The 25426-nt window shown below is 26.9% G+C and overlaps 2 protein-coding genes across 3 annotated transcripts; one reads left to right on the top strand and one right to left on the bottom strand.

The window, feature by feature from the left end:
- Positions 1 to 3501: 3501 nt before the first annotated feature.
- Positions 3502 to 4708, top strand: LOC137830525 (protein GAST1-like). Its single transcript, XM_068637931.1, has 4 exons — positions 3502 to 3761; positions 3966 to 4121; positions 4221 to 4257; positions 4336 to 4708. The coding sequence occupies exons 1-4, from the start codon at positions 3699 to 3701 to the stop codon at positions 4515 to 4517; spliced, it is 438 nt and encodes a 145-aa protein (XP_068494032.1). The 5' UTR covers positions 3502 to 3698; the 3' UTR covers positions 4518 to 4708.
- A 12578-nt stretch (positions 4709 to 17286) lies between these two features.
- Positions 17287 to 19615, bottom strand: LOC137828354 (probable 2-oxoglutarate-dependent dioxygenase AOP1). Of its 2 annotated transcripts, none has more exons than XM_068634884.1 (3): positions 19142 to 19615; positions 17858 to 18179; positions 17287 to 17738 (listed from the first exon to the last, which is right to left on the bottom strand). In XM_068634884.1, exons 1-3 carry the CDS (start codon positions 19513 to 19515, stop codon positions 17496 to 17498), a joined length of 939 nt encoding a protein of 312 aa, XP_068490985.1. In that variant the 5' UTR covers positions 19516 to 19615; the 3' UTR covers positions 17287 to 17495. The 2 variants fall into 2 exon arrangements, with proteins under 2 accessions (XP_068490985.1, XP_068490986.1); XM_068634885.1 differs by having other exon boundaries at positions 17954 to 18179; positions 19142 to 19594.
- Positions 19616 to 25426: the final 5811 nt, after the last annotated feature.

Here is a 25426-nt window from a genome sequence, read left to right as displayed (position 1 = left end):
CTGTGACAATCAAGCGGCATTACATATAGCAGCAAACCCAGTATTTCATGAACGCACAAAACACATTGAGATAGACTGCCACATTGTGCGAGAAAAATTACAAGCTGGGATAATCAGTCCTTCATATGTACCGACACAATATCAGCTCGCAGATATTTTTACGAAGGCATTGGGCAAGGAACGATTTTTGACGCTACGACACAAGTTGGGGTTCTTGATCTTCACCTACCAACTTGAGGGGAGTATTAAGGAAATAATAATTATAAAATTATATGCAATTATTGTATACAATATTTGACGATATTGTACCAATTATATGCCATTAATTTAATAATTATAGAATCTCATGATTAGTATCCTACCTAATTAGATTGTAATTTGGGAGAGAGAAACACCCTATATATTTCCTATACATGAGTGATGTAATATACACATAAGAGAATAAGAAACATCTTTTCTTCTTTGCATCTTTTATCATTTTCTTATAATATCTGAACCTATCCTACTAGAGGCACTCATTTTACTTAAAAAAACTTGAAATTTGTTTCTAATTTTTTTACATGCAATATCTCTCTAAGTTAATTAGATAAAATTTCTACATATTATACAACAATAAGTTGTTTGATATTTTATAACGAAACTTTCAGTGAGAGAATATTACAAATGAACATTTATTGTTTATAAAGTTTTAGTTTCACTATAAAGAGATCAACAATACTAGATGACAAGACAATTATTAATAACGATAGTGAAATAAAGACAAAACATAGGTGCAAAAGGTAAAAGTACTTCAAGTTTTGGACCTCAATCTAGTCAAAGTCCAACACCTCAAGCCTTTTTTATGATGTATTTTCATTCACCTGAGTAGTGTTTTTGAGATACTATTTTTGTACTGTTATTTGCACAATTAGGAGATAAATTTGTAAGATTTTTTTTTATTTTCTTTATGTATGAGATTATTGAATCCTCATATTTAATTTATAGATATATAATCTCTTTAATTCGTTTGTTTATTTATGACACTTCAATATGCAATATTTTATTTTTTCACAATAAAATGAAATAAATTTTATTTAAATTAAGTCATCTGCATTTATAGTTAATTTGTGTGAGGTAACGAGAATTGTTACAACAACTCTATTACTCTAAACATTGAATCTTCAAACGAGAGGTTTATATTATTTTATTTTTATTAATCTTATAATGTACATCGATAGAATATTTATAAATATTTTTTTCATTATTTTCCCTTATTCATTTTTTTTTCTTGAACAACGTTCCTCGTATAAACAAATATATGTTTTATACAAGTAATGCCACATCTTTTACTACGTTGATACATTTTTTCAAAACAAAATAGTGTTTATTAATGGTGTTTATCAGCAAAAAATCTAAATTTAAGTTAAAAGCCTAAGGAAAGTGGCACATACAAACAAATGCCTTCACGTGAAATTGAATAGCTGACTCTCTCTTACACTTGTCATATGCCAAAAACAAAAAAAGTAAACATGATATGTATAAGGAAATAGAGATACTTATTAATGGAATGACCCAATTCTGATTATACTAGTGATGCAAATCACAACATCACTTGTTAATCAATAAGCACCTACTAATGGAGTTATTTGTTAGTTTTTTAGTTTTTTTTTTTATGAAAAGTGTTAAAGATCACAAATCGACTAAAGATTATAATATTTTATAGTATATAAGCCGGTCGAGTTAGATTTAAAGTTCACTTCTTAATATGGTATCAGACTCATTTTGAGTCTATCAATCCTAACGATTGTTTGTTGGATTTATCAGACTATCCGCTATTAGGACAATTATTGGATATCACCTATCTCATGCACGAGCTGTCACTCTCGACGTGAGAAAGTGTGTTGGAGATCCTACATCATTTAAAAATTAAAACATTTCATAATATATAAGTGAATGTAAACCTCACTTTATAAGTGAGTTTAGTTAACCTTAAAAGTTAAATTCTTTATATAAACAATGTTACATATAAAACTAACATGTTTTTGTTGATGTATTTATTTGTTGTGAGGTAGGAATTCTTGGATAAGAAAGAAAAGAAAAAGGAAAAAAGAAATGCATGGAAGGGTTCACGGGAGTTGTGAGAAGGATTGGTGGTTTGTAAAAAAGACAAGAAAAAAGCATAGGTGAGATGGTTTCGAATGTTGTTTCTTTCTTCTTATATCTCTTTCTCTGTCCGTTATTAGTTACTCTCAATACCCCATTCCAACCTCCATCCATGTGACTGCACATGTCACACTGCCACTTCATTTTCTCTATCATTCACATGCATTCATCAACTATTAACACTTTCTCTCTTCAAAAACCTCTTATCTCTACTTTTACATTTTTAACAATATATTATATATATTAAGAAAATTCAAAAGATTAGTATTACAATTTTTTATTTTTAAAATACATTTTTACAATTTTTTTTATATAATAATTAATATTAATAGAATGTACTTATTGATCTTAGTGAATGCATGTACTTATTTTTATTTTATCAATGTGTTCTTTAATCTTATTATTGGCAGTGAGTTAACTCCCATTGAAGTTTTGTAATTAAGAAAATAACGAAAAGATTCCACAATAAAAAAGAAACCAAATTTAAAACTGAATAATTTTATAATTAACAATTTGAAAGTGTAATTTTGAATAAGAGAAGAAATGAAGTAACTAAATATTTTACTTTAAGGAAAATTTTAAGTTTTATTCATATATACTAAAATATAAACTCTTAAGCTATTGTGAAATTTTAGTTGTTAAATGTTAATTAAAAGTCCAAACATTAGTTTTTAGTCTAAAGTGTTAGGTTAAAAGTTGCAAATTAATACATTTAGTTAAAATCATCGGATAAAATTAACAAAGGCTTATTGATGGAAAAGTTCAATAAAATATCTGATAAATAAAATTTAAATATATAGTCATAATGTTAGAAATTTTAAACGTATTATTTTTTTCCAATTATATAAAAATTGGATGTAATATTAAGAAAGTGAATAAAAATTGAAGTCCGTTAGGGTGGAGAGGACTCTATATTTAAGCTTGCAAAGCCTCCGCCATCGCACTCTCAATTGCTCCACATTAACTTTTTTTTTTCTTTTTAATGTTTTTTATTATATGAAATTGTGTGTATGTGAAATATCATTAAATATTTATATTAATTATTTCATCAACACCATATTTATAAATAATATCTAAATTTAATGTTGTAATTTATTTTAATATATTGTTTTTTATAAAGTTTTTTTTAAATTTTAATTTTTTTATATATGAGTTATTAATATAAGAGAACTAACATGACATTCAACACAAAATCTTAAAGTTTATTCTTAAAATTTTGAAAAATGAAGAAATGAAGTGAAGATTTAAATGATATTAACTGTGAGAGTAGAGAATGGAGACAAAATTGAGCATATGTTTGATAAGAAAGAAGAGGTGTGAGAAGAGGCAATTTAATAGGCAAGAAAATATGATATCTGCAGTGGTCATAGTGAAAAAAATGGCTGTTTCTTCGCTATCTCTGTACCGATTCCCATCAACATAGTGCCACATTTCAGCTTCTAAAATGGACAAAGTCTTACCCAACTTCCCATATAACCACCCAACTCTACTCTACTTGGAAACCACTCTCTCTCTCACACACACACAACTTCCTTCTCTGTCTCATCTCAACCACCATGGCCACAAACATCCTTCACTTCTGCCTCCTTGCAATCCTTCTCCTCCTCAAGGAGAGCCATGTAAACAACATCATTCTTATTTCTCCTGCATTGCTCTTTCTAATGACCTAAACAATAGTGTTTTAAGTGGAGTTGATGCCACTGCATTCACATGGCTTGTTTTTTTTGTTCACTTTCTCACTTTAGCTTCTGGTGTGAAACTTCTTCCTATAAAAATATACATGAACCACAAGGCTTAACTGTTGTACTTATTATCATCTTCAGGCTATGGTTGCTGTTGCTACCTCTAAGTCTCCAGCTCCAGCTCCAGCACCAGGACCAGGACCAGCACCAGCACCAGCACCAACACCAGGAGCAGCACCAAAACCAAAACCAGGACCAGAAGCAGCACCAGCAGCACCAGCTCCTGAGTCAAACAAGGTAAGGCTTTGGAGATGTAGAAAATGTGTGAGGAAGTTAATTATTAATTAAGAAAAGAAGCATGTATGTTAATTTTGTGTTTGTTTTGTTGAGTGACAGAATAATGGGACGAGTGAGGGGAGTCTTAAACCACAAGGTATGGATAAATGAATGGAATGATAATGAATGTGATGTTGAGATTAATTAAACTGGAAAATGGTGGATGAAATTGCAGATTGTGGACCTCGTTGTGCGCATAGATGCTCAAACACACAGTACAAGAAGCCATGTTTGTTCTTCTGCAAGAAGTGTTGTGCGAAATGCCTGTGTGTGCCTCCTGGAACCTATGGCAACAAGGAGGTGTGCCCCTGCTACAACAACTGGAAGACCAAAAGGGGAGGACCCAAATGCCCTTGAATGAATCTTCAATGTCCCTTCTTTTTTCCCTTGTATTATAATCACCACCCCATCTAGATTTTCTTCCTTCATTCAGCATTTTCATTCTTCCTCAACTCACAGTTTGTTTGGATAGTTTTTACTACTCAAACTCATTTTTACTCTCCCTTTTAGTTTTAGATTAAATTCAATTCTTCTATATTTCATTTTCAGTAATAGTATTGGATCTTCAACATATCTATAAATTTTCATTTATTAAGGTAAATTTAACTCTAATTTAATTTTATGAAATTAACTTATAAAATAAATGTTTTACTCGTTTATATACTATACAATATTTTATCTTTAATTAATATAAAAAAAATCGAAAAATATTTGGCTTACCAACAATTCTACACTTAAAAGTTATAATAATAAATAGTGGTAACATCACATCTCTAACATAATGAAACTTAAGATACACTCTCTATCCAAGTAGGCACAAAATAACAGACACACTTTATATATATTAATTCGAAAATTATATTTAAACATATTATTCGAAAATTATATTTAAATTTTCAAAACATACATAATATTACATATAAATAAAATTTCTATGTGCGTAGAAGTTTGCCGGTTAATTATCAAAGCCTATGCCTAAATTCTTAATAGTAACTCGTGCATGCAGAAAAAAATTATTATCGACCAAAAAAACAATTCATTGCATATTTATATTTAATAACTAGACTTACAAGTATTAGTGAATTAATTTATAATATTATTACATATTTATATTTTTAAAATGATATAATATACAAAATTACTTTTTAAAATATTTTTAATTTATAAAAACAAGCAACCCGTCAAATTTGGTTGCAAGCCAATCCACCATTCAGATGTAATTTGTCATTCCTAATTGCAGATTACACATAACTTTACCTCAAATTGTGTTAAAATTTTATATCATTATATAATTCATATTAGTTGGCAATTAATATTTTCATCACTACGGAAAAAATCAAAATAAAATACTTAAAATAATTATTAATATGTAAAATTAGTTTTTTCTAATACGTTTAACATTTTTTATTATTTAATAGTTGGTGGTGTGTGTACTGCCACTGAGTGACAATCCATGATCATCTCAATAAAAGAATTTTATTCATTAATTAGTTATAGATTCACCATAAGGAATTCTAGAAGTTGTAGAACTAAAATTTTTACACAATTATGATCTTATCTTTCTTTTATATGAGAGTATAAAAGATAAGAAATAAGTTAAAGAATTGTTTGGTGAAAAATATTTTATTTTGTTTTATAATTTTATTTAGTCTAAGAATAAAATAATTAATAAATAAAATAATCAATAGATTAAAGTTTATACATATGTGTATTGTGTATGTTGTGTGTGCGCGTGTACACTTACACGTATAAGAGTGGTGCATGTATTAATAATCTAATATTATGTGTATGTTGTGTGTGTGCGTGAGTGAATATGTAAGATTGAGTACATAAACATGTATGAGTGTGTGTATGTGTTAATAATAATCTGACACCACTTTCATCCGAACATAAATTGTTTTATATAATAAAATTATTTGTATAATTACTTTAAAAACGTTATTTATGTATAAAATAAAACACAATATTATATTATATTTTTTGTTTATTAAAGATATATATAACAAAAGTACTACAAAATAATTATTAGATATAAAATAATTTTATATATCAAAATTAATTAGTCACTATATTAACTAAATTAGTTACTATCTTATAGACTATAATAACTATTAGCATTCAAAGTATAGTTTCTATTATTAATAAATAATTTCTACCTGGTATCTAATTATATTTGGTAGCTACAATTTTGATAACTAATTATATACTAATAATTTTATAATATCTAAAATAGTATCTAATTTAATTAATATAGTTAATATAATAATTAATTATTTTTTTTCTAAAATTCATCTCTATTTTTTTAGTGTTAGAATAAAAAAAAATTAGATAAGAAAGAATAATTTTATTTTTAATCACTCATTATTACTATGTTTATTAAAATAAAAAATAGTCCGATAATTGATTAGGGTATTCGTAACGATAATAAATTATGAAGATGTTTTTCACTATAAAAAAATTGTTAATGTTTATATAAGTGTCAATATGTTTTTGGAATATAGTTTTTTTGGTATATACTTAAAAACAAACCTCATCATGTCATAAGAAATAGATTGTTAAATGGGAGATGAAAGGGTAGCATTAGCTGTAATTATAGTTGGAATCACTGATCTCATAAAAGGAATTTAATTATAATAAACTGTATATTCTGTTTCTACAATGAAAGCTTCTATGTAAATAAAATAAAACACAATATTATATTATATTTTTTGTTTATTAAAGATATATATAACAAAAGTACTACAAAATAATTATTAGATATAAAAAAAATCTCAGTTCGTTTTTTTTTTTTTATCATAGGTCACCAATCAGAAGTTGAATATGAAGATAAATATAAGTTATTATTATCATTTAAATTTTAAATTAGGCATTGAATTGAAATAAAATAAAACAATAAAAAATAATTCAGCGCAAACTTCAAATTAAGTTTAATTTTCATACATTAATTTTAGATTAAATATTAGATAAAATCAATTGAATTTTAAAATAAAATAATGATAAAATAAAATAATTCACTAGAATCAAAGTTTATATAGATATGTGTATTATGTATTTGTGTGAACTAGTCTATATACTTTACACGTGTGTGCATGTATTAATAATCTAACATCACTTAGTAAATCATAAATTATTTGTATAACTTCTCTTAAAACAGTGTGCATGTGTTAATAATCTCACACCACTTCCATTAAATCATAAATTATTTTATATAATAAGATTATTTATATAACTCTTCAAAAAAAATACATTATTTATGTATAAAAAAATATATTTATGTTTATTAAAAATATCATATGTGTGTGTTGTGTCTGTGTGCGCATGCGTGAGTGATAATGAATATGACACATAAATAATGTAAGTGTGTGCGCATGTGTTACACTTTCATCATATCATAAATGGTTTATATAATAAGAAGTGAATTTGAAATAAAATACTTAAAGTTATTAATACGTTTTACAATTTTATCAATTAATATTTGGTGGAGTGTGTTTCTGCTACGCTATTGAGTGATTCTGAATGAGTAATTATGAATTATTGATTATTTTTTAGGATCATCTCAATCAAAATATTTTATTCATTAATTAGTTATAGGTCCACCACTATAAGGAGACTCTAGAAGTTGTAGAACTGAGATTTTTACACTATTATACTGTTATCTCTCTTTCATACAAAAGAGTTTAAAAGATAAGAAATAAGTAAAAAATTGTTCGATGAAAAAGATAATTTATTTTATTTTATAATTTATTTAATTTTAAAATAAAATAATCATAGAATTAAAGTTTATATACATGTGTGTATGTTGTGTCTATCTGCATGTGCATGTATGTATATACGTGTGTGTATGTGTTAATAATCTGACATCACTTTCATTAGATCATAATTTGTTTTATATAATAAGATTACTAGTATAACTACTCTAAAAGCGCTATTTATGTATAAAAAAAACTATATTTATGTTTATTAAAAATATCATGCGTGTGTTGTGTGTGCGTGCGTGAGTGAGTACTTGTGAACACATAAACATGTATGCTGTGTGCATGTGTTAATAATCTGACACCACTTTCATCATATCATAAATTGTTTTATACGCTACAAGAAAATCATGAAATAAAAATCAATCAAAAAAATCATATACACCGTGTGTGCATGTGTTAATAATCTAACATCACTCATATTATCCTATTAGATAATAAATTGTTTCATATAATAAGAGTATTTGTATAAACACTCTAGAAGTGTTATTTATGCATAAAAACTATATTTATGTTTATTAAAGTATCATGTGTGTATTGTGTGTGCACGCGTGAGTAAGTAGGTATGTGTGGACACAAACATGTAAGCGTGTGTGCATGTGTTAATAATATGACACCACTTTTATAAGATTATTTGTATAACTACTTTAAAAACGTTATTTATGTATAAAAGATAATATTATATTCTATTTATGTTTACTGAATATATATATATATATATATATATATAAACAAAATATGTAAACTAATTTTCTTTTTGCATTACAAGAAAATTATTAAATAAAAAATAATTTTAGAGACAAAAAATAATTAATTATTATATTAACTAAATTATATATTATTGTAGAGACTACAATAATTAGTGGTATGTAAAGTAATTTCTATTGTTAATAAATAGTGTCTAAATTGGTGTTTAATATAACTATCAAAATTTTAACCACCAACTAATCATATTCTAAAATTGATAGCTAAAATTTTGGTAACTATCAATTTAAAAATTATTTTATTAATAATATAAACTATTTTAGATACCAATAATTTTTTTAATCTTTAAAATAATATATAATTTAATTAATATAGTGACTAATTATTTTTTCTCTAAAATTAGTCTTTTTAGGATTGGTATAAAAAAGAGATAAAAGAAAAGACAAAATAAAGAAAGAAATAAGAAATAATTAGATAGAAACGAATAAAATTATTTTATTTATTATTATTTTTAATTATTTATTATTATTATTATAATTATTAAAATAAAAAATAGTCCGATAATTAATTAGGGTTTTCGTAACGATAATAAATTATGAAGATTTTTTTCACTATAATTTTTTTTTAATATTTAATATTTAATAAATTAAGTGTCATTGTTTTTTTGTAAACTGATTTCTGTAGATGCTTTTCAAAGTAAAGCTCATCATATCATAACCAATAGATTGTGAAATCACATATGAAAGGTGGAATTAACTGTAATTATAGTTGGAATCATTGATCTCATAAAAGAGATTTAATTAATAATAAAATAAAATGAGCACAATCCATGATTTCTGTTTCTACAACGAGAGCTTCAATGGAATACTATTTTCTTCATTCTTTTAGCTTTTTTATCACAGGCCATCGATTGAATATTACTGTAAATAAATAATTTATTTTTTAATGTCAGAAATTCGAATTATTATATTAGTCTTTAAATTCGAATTATTTTTTTTATGAATTTTAGTCTTTAAAATTTAACAAATTTCGAATTTCAATATTCAAATATATCTCTAAAAATAAGATATATTATTTTACTTGGCCGAAAAATATTAAGCTTTTTCAAACATTTGAATCAGATTGTTGATTCAACTTAAACACTTTCAATCTTAATTATAATCTCCAAATATACGTTATTATTATCATTTAAATTGTAAATTAGGCATTGAATTGAAATAGAATTAAAGACTTGAAATCAAATTTTAAAAATTATCAAAAAATAATTTTTATTTTTATTTCAAAGATTAATACGATCATTAGAGTTTTAATTAGAAATAAACTAATCTTTAATAAATTTGAAACAAAAAGATATATTTCAATAAATTCTTTTTTTCAACAAGTTTATTCAAATATATCTTTAAAATTCGAAATAAAAGATATATTTGAATAAATAGAAGGCTTTAAATTTTGAATAAAAAGTAAACTTCTTTAAAAAACAGTTTATTCATAAACTAAATCAAATTAAAAATTAAAATTAAAAAACTAAATTTGATTTGTTCTAGTACAAAGCATCACTCTCTTCTTCTTCACTCAAGAAAATGGCCCAAGAAAGTGGCTTCATGGTGTTTGTGGACAGTTTCTTGACAAATAGTGGTTGCCCTTTTGGTTTTGAAAGATGAACATGGGTGAGAGGTGGTACTATGATCATGCGTTTACGATGTTGTCTCTGCTTCTTGTTTTCTTCTTGTTTAGTTTGCAAGGGAAGCAGCACCTGCATTGGCTTGCCAGAAGGAGTTTCCACAGCAGAAGGTTGTGGACGAGGGTAGAACAAATCTGTCGGAAAAAAGTTGTATTGTTGGAATCCAGCCATGGATGTTCGATGTCTTCGATGATCTCAGAAACGAGGATGAATGAGAAAGAGAATGTTCTTCACTGAGACCTGCGAAAGAGTCAAAAGCATTGGTTCATGTGAATGTTATACATAGAGAGGGTTCAAGGGTGGTAGGGTTTATTCTTTATAGATTATTGTTATATATCTTTTTAACCGTTTGATATAAAATCTGTTTTCATAATATTAAATTTTAGGTTATATCATATCTTTTTGGTAAACCAGTTTATATTCTTTTTCTAATGTTTTTAAAATTTTCATTTTGGCTTTCTAATTAAGTTTCAAAAGAATCAATTGTAAGTTATCTTTTGGGAAAAATCTTTTATGTTTTCAGAATTTTATCTTGGTTTTAAAAAATCAATTTCGTTCTTCTGTAAATATTATTTGTATTTTGTAAACATTTACACAAAATCAATTTAGTTTTTATAAGAATTGTGTCCTAAGAATTTTTTTTATGAAAAATTAATATAATTATAGGAATTATTTAATTAACGGAGTTTCAAAGGTTATTCTAAAACATTAACAAAATAACGGAGGTTTTCTAAACATTCGTTAAACTTTAAAGGTTTTTGTTTTAAAATTTTAGCAAAATAACGGAGGTTTTTTAACTTTGTTAAATTTCAAAAGTTTATTTTAAAAACTTAGACAAATAACAGAGGTTTTTTTTAACCATTCAAAAGGTTTATTTTAAAATCTCAGCAAAATAATAGAGGTTTTTTAACTTACGTTAAATTCGAAAGGTTTTTTTAACATTCGTTAAATTTCAAAGGTTTGTTCTAAAACCTTAGTAAAATAACGGAGATTTTTTTTAATATTAGTTAAATTCCAAAAGGTTTATTGTAAAATCTTAGTAAAACATTCAAAAAATTTCAAACTTTAATAAATAAATATAATTAAATATATTCATAAATAAATAATTAAAAACTACATAGTTTTAATATATTTTATAACTAAATTCTCTAAAATTTTGAAAGTGTAATTCACATTACAAATAAGTTTTCTAAAGTTTAAAAAAATTATTTTAAAAACTCAGCAAAATAACCTTGGATAATAAGTATTTCAACAACTAATCTTGGATAATAAGTATTTCAACCGTATTTACATATTTTTTAGTTGGTTGGTTTATATAATTCATAGTTTTTTTGTTTGTTTCAAGCTCATATTAAAAAAATCTAACTTATTTTGTTTTAGCTTTTGATGTACGTATATTTTATGTGCAATTTTAATTTTAGTTATAATTGATAATATTTAATTACCATAATTTTGAAATATTTTAAATTAAGTTTTTTTTTAAAATACATCTAATAATTAATTTATTATGAAAATGAGAAGTAATAAAGTTAATTTTTCCTTACAATATGTATTTGCAATCTTTAGTCAATAATACACATGACTTTGAAGCCCCCACATCTGATAGATAATGCAATTATTTAGGATATATAAAGTAGTGATAAACACAAATTATTGTCGAGTTAGGTAATAATGGCTTCTGACCGAAGTTGGGAGAGTAAGGTGATGGAAGAAGCAATATTGGGGTGAGAAAAAGATAGTTTCTTATTAGTTTTTCTTCTCCTTAGATATATAATAGACATTAGTGAGAATTAATAGAGGTTTTAATTCTTGATAATGTAAAAATAAACATCAGCTAAAACGATTGTTTTTCTTGTAATGTATCTTATTTTATTTTTTTAATTTTTAAATTAAAGTTTATTATTTTAAAACCATTTAAGAGTATTCTCAGCCTTTAACCTCCTTGATTTTGATTATATGTACAAATATAGACGTTTGTAAGTATTTTTATCATATTGTTTTATATTATATATATAATTTTACTTATGTAATTTGTTTTATTATACGAAAGATGATTGAATATATTGTTTACTATAAATCATATAGTGAAGTTATGTTGTAAAAAATTTAAATATTAAATTAAATATTCTAAATGCTTAGATATTAATTTATATAAAATATGAGTGACGCTAAGTTTTATTTAATTTAGGTGGAAGTCCTTTTTTTACTATCTCTTAATTTTTTTTCTTCCTTTATTATTCATCATGTTTTAATTTTTGTTGTTTTATTGTAAATTTTGTATTATGAGTTAAAAATATATATTATTAAGAACTAAGAGGCGCATCGTGCATGTGTATCGATTTTTTTAAAAATATTATTATAAATTTATACGGTAATATTTTAGCATATGTAAAAAATATAATGTAGGTAAAGAAAATGGAAGAATTAGAATAAAATGAGGAAAAAAATAAATTTAAATTTAATAAACAAATATATATTTTTGCATAGATTAATCAAAACCTAAAAAGAAAAAGAGAAGAGAGATAAGAATGAAAGGTGGAGAAAAAAAAAATGAGAATATGAGTGTGGGTCTCCATAAAAGAAAAAAAAAGAAATAAATGAAGTGGGGCTTAAAATATCTTATTTAAAAAATGTTATAATTGAATTTGTTAAACAAAAACATGAAAACCAGAAAACAAATTAAATGATTCTTTACACAATCTTTTCAACTGCTCTGTAATAACCATTTTGAATTAGATAATATTAAATATTTTACTTTAAATGGTGTCATTTTGTTTCTCTTAATAAAATGAATAAATGAACAACTACTTAAATTCCTTTCACAATAAAAAGATTAACTAGGTTGTGCAAATAAGTTTTGAAGAACCTATTGAAGTATGAAGCATAAAAACTATTAATCAACCACATGTTTTTGAATTCATGTTGCCCCTTTTCATTCAAAGAATTAAGACAATTAAAACCTTCTCTTTCATAAAAAACATAACAAGCTCTATATTCACTTTGTTCTTTACATTCACATCAAAGTAAAACTTTATATTTGTCACACTCATTAAGAATTCAATAATAAGAATCCTAAATTGGCATATTTGTGTTCTTAATAACTCTTATTTCTTGTATCACTTATATCTTTCTTTATCTTAAATTATGAATAATGCATACCAAAATTTAGATCTCAGATCTTTGACAAAATTAAAAATACACACACTTCAATTATGACTACAAATATAATCTCAACCTTTATAATTCATATTCAATGAGAGAGAGAAAAATTGCATGACAAATTCATTTATAAATAAACTCAAACCAACAATTTTATTTAATATAACTTTTTCTAATTCTCTGTATGATTCACATCTTTAAGTTCTAATGAGAATCAATATCACAGAGCTTTAATACATGACTTGACATAATGACACTAATTGATAATTGAAATTTTAAGATAAAACATACATCATATGTGGTTTTAAACACCACCATCATTATATAAAACTCATAATAAGATCAACGAAATTACCCTTTAAATCTCTAGAGTTTCAACGAAAGATCCAACGCATCGCCATTGATATTTTCTAGATTGAAATAACCATGGTTGAGGATGGGCTTTTCCAACAATTTGATATATGGCTTTGTTCCATCAATTGGTGAAACTTCCATTGCCAGATTCTCTTGAGTTAAATGAGGCTCGATGTGAACTATAAGTGCTCGGAGATTTGAAAAAATATAGTTGCAAACTTCACATTCAACAACAATTTCATTTGGAAAGTTCATAATGTTGTTTGACATGGTTTAGAACAAGAACTCATTGAGAAGAGAACATGAGTACTTCAAGCACTCAAATGGAATCTTTATATCAAAAAATATTTACACACATTAAATATATACATATTAAAAATAAAATAAAATAAATAATATTTATTAAAAATATTTATGACATTAATTTTTATTTTATATATTAAATGTAGGCGGTCAAAATATAAAAAAATAACTGATATAATAAATGAATATTTTTCTTATGACAGCGATTAAGTTACTTTAGGATAAACTTTTGAAAAAGGTAATACTTTCAATTAATCTATATAAATTTATATATTTAGTTTTATTAAACCAAACTAGGGGTGATTGATCATGTTTATCAAGAACTAGACATAGTTTATGTGTTTCAAACTAACCTCTATAAAAACATTTTTCAATCTCTTTATCCTTTAATTTTTATATTGCATGTTATGAATTTGAACCTAACTTAAAGAGGAGAGTTTATTGAAAATGTTTATTCAAAATGAAAGTTTTTCACAAGTTTCAAGTCGTAGGTATTACCCATTAACCCGAGTTCATAGGTAATACTCACCAATTTTAGTTTGTGGCTAAATCAGTAGGTAATTCTGGATACTTTAAAAAAAAAATTATTATTATTATTTTTAAGCTTTTTATTACTATTTATGATTATTAATATTATAATATTAAATTTACCTAACAATATAGATTCGTGAGTAATATTTGTGGATAATGTAAAATTTACCTATAAATAGAGATTCATGAGAAATAATTCTTAAATAATGTTCAATTTACATACGGATTCATATTTGTGGGTAACAATCCATATAGGTAATGCAAAAGTTACCTACAGATTCAAATTGATGGGTAATAATCCATAGATAATCAGATCCATCGATAATAATTTGTAGATAAAACTAATTTTACCTACGAATTCAAATTCGTGGGTAAATTTGATTTTTTTTTGTAATGATATGTGACACCTAAAAGTTTTATACAAAAACATTCCATTTATGTAAAATCACACATTTGAAATCAAAATCAATTTTTGACTTGAATAACTTTTTTGACAAGAATGATGCTTGATTAGTTGAGTTTTCCTAAGTTGTCATCATTTTCTTGTCTTCTTAGAACACCAAAAAGATTTTCAAGAGACCCCGTAAGTGTCCTAGTCATCCACCCTAAGTGTGTACACTTGGTAAGATAATCATCACCCTAAATTTATTTTTTTGGGTGATGATATTTTGACACCCAACCCCACCTTACACCCACAACAAAATATTAATATTTGTAATATTTTGTTTTAAAAAAAATAAAAAATCTCCTTAATGAAAATATAAGCAAAATGCAAAATGTTAAAATAATTTTCAAAATTAAAAAAATTATAAATAATTAAAATATTAATATTTATTGAGATGTAGGATGGAACATGAATGTAAAAAAAAAAACATTTTTGTATTTTTTTTTATATTCACTATCTTTTATTTTCTTTTTCCATTTCTTTTGGTGTTCTTGTCATGCTTCCACACCTTATCTCTTCCACCCTCTTAAGCTAGACAATAACCACCAAAAATAAAAAGAGACATCTTGGACACACACACCCAAACTCCTAGCCACATCCTTATTTTTTTATCAGCAATGAATAAATAAAATTAGAAGGATACTTCAGGGGTATCCCAACCCATTACAGTAACCGGAAGTGAACTTCCTATATCATCCACAAAAGAAACTCTCCTTTATGGTTGGAGCAGAACAACCTTAAAGTGAGAAAACCATACCCAAAAATATAACCAACAGGTTACCTCAAAGCATCATTCAACTTTACCAAAACACCCATAACCGAGGCCACCTACATTCACCTCGCCAAGCGACGATTTACCCATGCACGTTGCATAACTTCGGCGACCACCGACTACACACATGGAGAACGCCGCTTCCTCGACCGGCGATCTTGTTGACAGAACGCCGCTTCATCGATCGGCGATCATGTAGACCTATGGAGAGCGCCGCTTCATCAAACGGCGATCAGGTTGACCTTTGCATACCTTCGGCGACAACCGACTACGCACGCATGGAGATCTTCGTTTCATCGACCGACGATCAGGTTGACCTAACTTCGACGACCACCGACTACGCACGCATGGAGATCGCCATTTCATCAACCGGCAATCATGTTGACCTTATATAGCTTCGGCGACCACCGCCTACACGCATATGGAGAACGCCGCTTCATCGATCGGCGATCATGTTGACCTATGGAGAACGCCACTTCATCGACCGGCGATCATGTTGACCTTTGTATACCTTCGACGACCACCTTCTTATGTTTATCTAAGAAAACAAAGAAACCTCACCCATCTTCTCCCAATTATAGGTCACAGACTTAAACATTTTCACCACTCAAATCACCTTCAAAATTCATAATAAACCTTGTTTTAACCTGCCTTAAGAGGTCTGCAACAAAACCCCACAAAAAAAACCTCCAAAGCAACCAAGAAAGACAACCAAGAACCACCACCTTTCATTTCCATAGCTTCCATAAACCTTTAGTCTTTGTTCTTCCAAGAACACTCCAATAAACCTATCTTAAATCCATCCCAACCCTTCATAGAACATCTGCACCTTCAAACTAGGATCCTTCTGCAACAATAGATCACCCTTCACAACAACAAAACCCACCAAGATTCGTCTTGTTGGAAGTTTTGCATCATGTTTGTTGTGTTGCACCTTTAAGGCTTGGACTGGACATTCATTAGTCTATAATTTTTTTAAAGTTTTAACTATTTTATTAATTAAGAGGTAATTTTTTTATAGAATTAATAAAAAAAATCAAAAAATGCAGAGTAAGCATAATAACTGACATGGAATGCAAACAAGAACTGGTAGCTTTCTCTGTCATTGGTTGGTCATAAGCTTTTTGAAAACAATAAACAAAGTTTTTTATTTTCTTTTGAGGAAGTTGACAACTGATCAGCTCAGAGAATATTTCAGTATTTATCTGGTCATGGATACATAATAATATCATAACAGGAATGTTTCAACCAAATCCCAGGAATTATTTTAATCTGGGGGGACAAAATCTACATAAATATACCAAAAATATTCTAAAAAATATGAGGAGAAACAATTAAGGAACCATGAACAGAGATATCAGTTACCGTTTTCAATTGAATTTGTCTCATATGTTTTCTATTAACACGTTGACCCAGTTATTTTCTTGTTATTCATAAATCATAACAACCCTTTTATGTCCATTTCATAACACACTCTCAACATTCATCCTCAAAGGTTGCAAAACTTCATAAAATAGATTAATGCAACACACGACACGACACATATATAGCACTGCACAAGGCATCACCAAACTGAACTTTTGAACTTTTTACATCCTTAAAAACATGACAGACAATTCACACAACATGTGTTTCAAATACCACAGTATGCATTGATCCTGGAATCAGATTTTAAGGCTTCTTCAGTGATAAAGAAACGTAGGTATCCATAGTGGTCTAGTGGTTTATAACGTAGAGGATGTTCCTCATCAACTAGCCCCTCTTCTGGTTCCATTATCTTGTTAACATATGAAAGTAGTCCCATTGAGTATCTTTCTTTCTTTGACTTCACTAAAACTCTGTGTTCACAAGCTGGTATTCTGCCATTACTCCATACCTGTGCCATAATGCACATGTATTTAGGGTTTGGTTATTATATAAAATTTAGTGAGACTAAAAGTAAGATTTGAAATATTTTTATGTTTGAGCATAGAAGATTGAAGAAAAGTGACTCACCATCAATGCATCACCACCCATTACCAAATACAAGGAAGGTGAAACACCAACCTCAAACCATTCCCCACCCTTCAATTTGACCCCCAAGCCTTCTACCTTCTGATTCAGTATAGTTAGAAGAGCAGTGTCAGAATGAGGAGGCACTCCCAAATTGCTCTCACCCACTTCTGGTTTTCTGTATTTGTAGCCTCGAAGAACATATTCAGTTGATTCAAGTAAAGACTCAAGTTTCTTCCTCTCCACTCCATAGCTCTCAAACATCATTCTCTTCACAATATGATCAAGTTCCACTAGGTTCTTAGCATAGGAATTCACACTTTTACTAGTGAAAAAGAAAATTCAAAGATTAACATATATTTTTTTATTAATATATATTAATCAAAAGAAAGAAATATATTTTCAAGAATGTAGACATACATGCATATGAATAATCAATGTAAATATTGAGGATGACAAGTAAATGCCGTACATATTATTTTGTCCACAAGATTATAACATTTTTTAGTTGAAAAAATAGTTTATGGAAGAAATTTTACATTATATGGTAAGTTTTGTTCACTTTTACATTGTTTATATCGTAAAAATTTAAATTTATCATGCTTTTTAATTGATTAAAAATGTAAAATAAAATACATTGACATAGTGCATAAATTACACTCTTAATCCTTATCAAACTTTTACTTTTAGTCTATGCAATTTACAAAATCAACCTTTAATTCCTTGATGAAAACAAAAACTAGACTATTTTTATATATAGAAATTAAAGATCAATAATTATTTTTTTTATCAGTAAAAAATAATAAATAAATATGAATCACTTAAATGTGTCTCAACCCTTATAAAAAAAATAGAGTTTCATTTCACATTTTATCACAAACTACCAACAAAATTTTATTCTAAAAAACAATTAAAGAGGTATGCCCTTGCCAGCAGCCAAACAGTCCGGATATATCATCACAATAAATTCCAAAATACATACAAACATAAATAGTTCACCAAACTGTAGTGTCCAACAATATAACACCTTTTCTTTTTACTCTTTTTAATCTCCTATAAAAAAAAAAAACACAACAAAAACAAAAAAATGCATAATATTTACGCATCACAAATACTCTTCCAAAAAGTCATATTAATTTAATGTAAGAAACAAATGTTACTATTGTAAAAAAAACTTTTTACTCCATTAAGAGATAATCACCCTAAACCAATAACTACTTATAGAAAGTGAAACTAAAAGCATCATAATTTCCAAGATCAAAAGTATATTTTGAAGTAAATAGTTACCAGAAATGATGATTTCCTTGTGGCCACATAACATGTGTGTATTTCTGGCAATCCTGAAAGCTGAGTGGATTGATGATACCTGCAGATTCATACAAAGGAATCGAAGGTCGCTGGCCAGAGTAGCTGAATATAGGTTTTTCAGTGGTTTTCCTTCGTTTTGTTTCTGTTGAGAGGTCAAAAAGTTTGCTCATTTCTGAGTAAATAGAGTCATATGTCTGCAAACTGATGTTATCATAGAGTGCCAAGAAAGCACCATGATCCTCAAGTGCACTACGCACTACTTGACAAGTTGAAACCCATGTTTCTGTTCCTTCTTTCAGATTTTGGTTAGTGAAGTCTACAACTTGTAGCTGAGACTGTGTTTCGGATCCCATGACCCTTTGGACTTTAAGCTCCCACCCTAAGGTTTTTTATATATATGAACCACTTATCACAATTTTGGGGGCTGATTCTGTGATGCTGGCTAATGTTTTTTATATGAGTTGCAACATTCCTAATATATATCTCCTTATTTATTTTATTTTTATTACTAATAAAAGAAATATTAATATTGATATATAGAATTTCATTTGGACTTGGAGACTGATGTTATGGGTGGTCCTGATAAACCCAACAAATACTCGATAGGATAGGCTTAAAAATGGCTCCGATATCATGTTAAGAAGTAAGCTTTTAAGCCTAACTCAACCCCATAAAACCGACTCAATGAGGTGAGGTTTGCACCCACTTATATACTATGAAAGGTTATAATCTCTAATCGATGTGGGATTTCCAACCGTTTTCAATAATATAAGTTGATTGAATGTGAATGTTTTAAAGTTTAAATAAACAATAAAACCAATGTCATATTATAATAAAAGATAAAAAAAAACATATTTAATCCTTTATAGAAAATACTATGATTTTATTTAGAAAATACTGTGGATAGTTTTGTATTTTGTTTTTGTAAGGCTGATACTTAATTCAATTATATGTTGTTATAAAGTTTGATCCTATGATAACTTAAATATAATAGAATAATGTTTGGTGCATAGATAAAATATCATTTTCTTATGTGTTTATCTTGGTAGTAGAAATTGTTTTTTATTTTGACGTGGAACTGATTAGAAAACAACAATATTTATATTCAAATAGAAAGATAGTTATAAGATAGTAATTAATAATTTTTAAAAAGTTATATATATTATTTATAATTTTAAGAAAAAGTAACTATATAAAGAAAAAGCTACAATTTACTTAAATTATGATTTTTATTTTTATTTTTTTGAAAATAAAAGAATAAACTGAATGTTACCCTTTAGAGAAAACAAATTTAATGTTGACATTTTAAAGTAATTTATAGCTTATCATATGATTATTACACCTACAGGAAGAAAGATTAAATTGAACATGATAGAATGGCCCATATGCTTCTTCCCTTATGGTTTTGATAATGACAAAGCCTACTATTGAAGCACACTTTATAGAGTCAAAATTAAAAGGAGCTAACTCCTTTCTCATCAATCAAGTCATTATACAATGATCTAATTTAAGCTTTAAAATTAGATTATAAGGTGATTAAACAAGTTACGATATTAACTTGTGTTTTTTTTTACAAGTTCCACTGATTTGGATTAGGGCTAGTTCTGGAATGTGGGATATGGGCTCACCCTTGTCAGACTTGGTCAGGTTCAATTTTTGGTTTTTGGGCTTTGGGTCAACTCTTGAACGGATGTATCTGCAAGAGACTCTGATGATAAAGTCAAGATCGGTATATTTGATTATCAGATGAAAAGTATGTTTGATTATCAGATAAAAATCACTTTACTTACCTCTTAAGCAAATCACCTAATTATAGTTAATGATGTCTGGAGTGCAATTTGGGTTGGTATAGTGAGCGAAATCTGGAAACATAGGAACTCGACCATCTTCAATAGAGGTGTGAAAGATGTGTCTGAAGTGTTTGCTTCGATGCAAGTAAAGGTGTGGTCTTGGATTGTTGCAAAGTCTAATTCTGATTATATCCCTTATTCTAGTTGGGTTCTAAATCCTTTGACTTGTATGAGGCTGTTTCATTGATTATGGTTAGAGTTGATTTTGGTGCCGGTGTGTTGGGTTGGTAGACGTGTTTCTAGGTGTTTGATGTCGTGTTTTTCTGTATAAGGGTTGAACCACCCCTGAAGTGATCCCTATTTATTTATTTTTTATAACTGATAAAAAAAAATTAGACTTTTACTCTTTGTACCTTACAATTATCAAATATACTATAATTGTTTTGAACCTGTTTATTTTAACTTTAATAATACAATATTTTCTTATTTCACTATTTATTTATTTTATTTTTTCATACGTTCTCTCAGTCTTTTGACCTACCTAGCCCGTAAATTACATTAGGTGTTTTCAAATAAGCGTTTTTAAGAAAATTAAATTATGAGAATCGAGTCCTAAGCTAAACTTAAGTTTAACATATACAAACTTGAATTTAAGTTAAGTCCTAAAGACTAAGGGACATGTTTTTAAACTTAATGATCTTATTATTATGCAAAAATATAAATGTTAATTTTATAGCTTTTAAAAATGAAGCCTAAAGCATAATAATTGAAATAAATAAATTAAAACAAGAATTTGCAGCTTTCTTTGTCATGGTCTTTTTAAAAACACAAGAAGCTAAGCTTTTTGTGATGGTTATTTTCATAAAGTTGACAATCAGGTCAGAGAATATTTCAGTATTTATGAGGTGATGGGTACATAATAATATAATGACAGGAAAGTTTAAATAAAATCTATGAATTATTTTAATCTGTGGGGACAAAATCTACACATATTCCAAAAATATTCTAAAATTATGGAGCAAAACAATACAATTAATAGGACAACACTATAGATATTGCCCATTTTATGTATCATATATAAATCCTTGGATCTTGTGCAGAGAAGAACTAACTTTATCCCTCACTAGATATCAATTACAGTTTTCAATTTATTCATCAATCATAACAATCTTAGTAAAACTAGTTTTTTTTTCTTCTAGTTTACTCGAGATTAAGGAATGTATATCCTCTTGAAGAAAATATAATTAAATATTTTTATTTATTATTTTATTAATATTATATATTTACTATTATAAATCTAAATTTTATTTTATTGTTTACTTCAATTATTTTTATAGTGTATTTTTTATTATTTTTTTATATATGATATATTCTCTTATTTTGTAATAAATAACAAATTATTAAATTTCATTTTCTTTCAAACTGTTATACTTGTAATGATTTTTTTTTTTATAAAATACTTAAATTAAAAATTTACAAAAATAAATAAATTTTATTTAATTTTTTGTATTAACTTATATGAAGTGATCTACGGATTCGTCAAACACACAATTATATAAGATAAATTAGACCTATTGACTGTTAAGTGTCATGAAAATAAGTCCATTTTCAACAATTTTTTTTTTTTAATTTTAACAAAATTTTTGGAGTAAAATAATAATAATCATTTCATCTACAGAAGATAGCCCGGAACATTTTACATCTTGAAAAATATATGGAAAGATATTAATATAAAAAAAATTATGAAATAAAAATCAATTTAAAAAAAATAATTAATTGATAAAATTAGAGAGCATTGGTAACTTTTATATTAATTATGCAAACTATTATATTTAGTATACTTTTTAATTGGTAAAAAATGCATAAGAAAATGTATGCTCTGATAAAATTAAACTCTGGTCAATTTAATCCTAGTCAAACTTTTATTTTAGACTATAAAATTTACAAAATTGGATCATTTTTATAAAATATAAAAAAATAGCAATAAAAAAAGCCTCATACTTTCAGGTTGTTGCCCTTAGTAGTTAAATATAGACTTTTGAGTGATGTTCATCGATTTTGTTTGTATTGAGAGGTCAAAGAATTTCTTATTATATACTAATATTTTTTTTCCACTAATGTGCCTTTGTAAAGATTTTGATACTAATAATAGATATGTAAGTTATCACTATAGTCAAATTAATTGATTAATATATAGCCCCATTTTATCCCTATTAATACTACTACTTTAACTCGGCCTTTTTTAAATTATATATTTCCATATTTTTAATTTCTATATTTTCTTAAATACATAATTTTTTTTATTTTTAAGTTATATATTAAATATTTACACTAAAAATTAAAAGCATCTTTAGAAAGTAATATCTTGAAAATTATAAAATTATATGCGCAAATAAAAAGTATGAAATGTAATGGGATTTGAAATTCATCATTCGACCATTTGGGAGCTATTCTAACTACTAAAAAAAAATTACTAAATAAAAAATAGTTTTAGAAACACAAATAATTAGGTATTATATTAATTAAATTAGACATCATCTTATACATTAAAAAATTATTGACATATGCTAAAATATTTATTTGCTTTTAGTGTTTTATTTTAAATTTCACCTTTAAAGTACTTTTACTCAATCATATCTTTTGTTTGATATTTAATTATTTAAACATAAAAATAAAATAAAACGTGTGAATAATTAAAAGTAGTGTTATGAATTCTGCCTTGGTTTGTGTTGCGTTTATTGTTAGAAGTAATGTTCCGTGGATGCTTCAGAATCGATGGAATACTTGTCTTAATTTTTGTGGGATAACTCATATTTTTCGTGAAGGGAATGCGTGTGCTGATAAGTTGGCTACTTTAGGATTTATTCATAGAGAATCATTTCATTGGTATAATAGACTCCCATCTAGTCTGTTCTTAGAATTCTTTATGAATAGGTATAATCTACCTATGTATCGTTTGTGTTAACATATGAGTTTTGGTATAGTCCCCCCATATTTTTGTATTTTCTTTCTTTTTTCTTTTTTTTAATAATATTTTTTTTATGGCAGATGATTGTTGTTACTTGAAGTGTCAGCTTAGCTGAGATGTCAAGTTGCATAGTGATGCATAACACGGAAATTTTAAAAAAAAAAAAAAGTAGTGTTATGAATTATGATGACATTGAAGGAACATTTGGTGAAGGAACATTTGGTGAAGTGAAAATAATTATATTCTGCATTTATCCTCCATGTATATGCAGGTGTAAGATATTGACAGGATTTGTTGGTGTTGATATGGAAAGGGATGAAGAAAAGTTTGTATTTTGTGATTGAACCTATTTTAGTGCTGCCTTTGATAATGTTTTTTAAACAAAAACAAAATGGTCATTAACACGTAACATTCAAATTATTTGGATAGCAACTTCTTTATAAATATTCCTGGACCACTAAATAACTTTACAAATTAAGATGCTTCTCAATTAATTCATTTATTTAGTTTACTTTACAATAATTGGTAATAAAAAAATAAATCTTCAAGAAATGTATAACGTCATGTGTTATCCTACGATATAACAAAATAAATTTGTTTGCATTAGTTGAATTCAACAATCAATGGATATAAGATCTTCATCATTTTCACCATTCACATTTAAATTGATCTCAGAGGCTTCCTGTTACTAGAAAACAGTTCTAATGACTCTTTAAAATCCTCTTCGTGGATGGTTTTAGAATTATAATTCTTTTAGTTGTCATTAATTTTATACTTTTTAATAATAGTGCGAACTGATATTATATATACTAAATATATAATAAATGTTATCTATGTTTCATATTAACTAGAGATAATGATATTGTATCGGTCGGTCCCGGACGACCGAAGGTTGCACATTAAATAACCAAATACAATAAATACGTGGCATGGAACGGTTACAACTAGCGTTGAATAAGTCAAAGACACTTCGAGAAGCACTTCCTTGATTTCAGGAAGCCACTACACACGACCAAGAGACCACTATGCATGTCTTTAGTAACCGGTTACCTGGCCCAGACAAACCTAAGCCCAAGTTAACCTATAAAAGGAACTTATGAGAGGGGGAAAGGTACGTTTTTTCATGATAGGAAAGACTTAACAAAATACTAGCACTGACTTGAGCGTCGGAGTGCAATCGCAGGTACCCCGCCGACCAGACGAACGTGCGCGAGAAGGAAGAAAGACTCAAAGAATCATATAGCTACCGACACGACACCAATTGTGTATCGATGTGGATCAATATTACTCAGGCCCTGACATCCACACAGGTACATATATTTTATACTATATAAATTAGTAGAAACTGAGTCAGTTTTATAAGATTGAGTTAAACTTAAAGTTCACTTTTTAATATGATATAAGAATTTATTCTAACAAGAATTTGTTGGACTAATTAGATCACCCGTTATAATGTCAATATTGGACTATTTATAATATAGTTCCACACATGAGTTGACGAACTTT

This window comes from Phaseolus vulgaris, chromosome 7 (genome assembly GCF_000499845.2).
Source record: "Phaseolus vulgaris cultivar G19833 chromosome 7, P. vulgaris v2.0, whole genome shotgun sequence".
Classification (NCBI taxonomy): domain Eukaryota; kingdom Viridiplantae; phylum Streptophyta; class Magnoliopsida; order Fabales; family Fabaceae; genus Phaseolus; species Phaseolus vulgaris.
The sequence above is the reverse complement of the archived record's forward strand: the minus strand, read 5'-3'. Positions and strand labels throughout refer to the sequence as shown.

What these genes read in the sequence shown, in the direction of transcription:
- LOC137830525 (XM_068637931.1), top strand. Translation starts at nt 3,699, where the DNA reads ATGGCCACAAACATCCTTCACTTCTGCCTCCTTGCAATCCTTCTCCTC. An exon ending in TCCTCCTCAAGGAGAGCCAT is followed by an intron (nt 3,762 to 3,965) that starts GTAAACAACATC and finishes TATCATCTTCAG; the next exon opens with GCTATGGTTGCTGTTGCTAC. An exon ending in GGGGAGTCTTAAACCACAAG is followed by an intron (nt 4,258 to 4,335) that starts GTATGGATAAAT and finishes ATGAAATTGCAG; the next exon opens with ATTGTGGACCTCGTTGTGCG.
- LOC137828354 (XM_068634884.1), bottom strand. Translation starts at nt 19,515, where the DNA reads ATGGGATCCGAAACACAGTCTCAGCTACAAGTTGTAGACTTCACTAAC. An exon ending in CAAGGAAATCATCATTTCTG is followed by an intron (nt 18,180 to 19,141) that starts GTAACTATTTAC and finishes CTTTTTCACTAG; the next exon opens with TAAAAGTGTGAATTCCTATG. An exon ending in TGGGTGGTGATGCATTGATG is followed by an intron (nt 17,739 to 17,857) that starts GTGAGTCACTTT and finishes ATTATGGCACAG; the next exon opens with GTATGGAGTAATGGCAGAAT.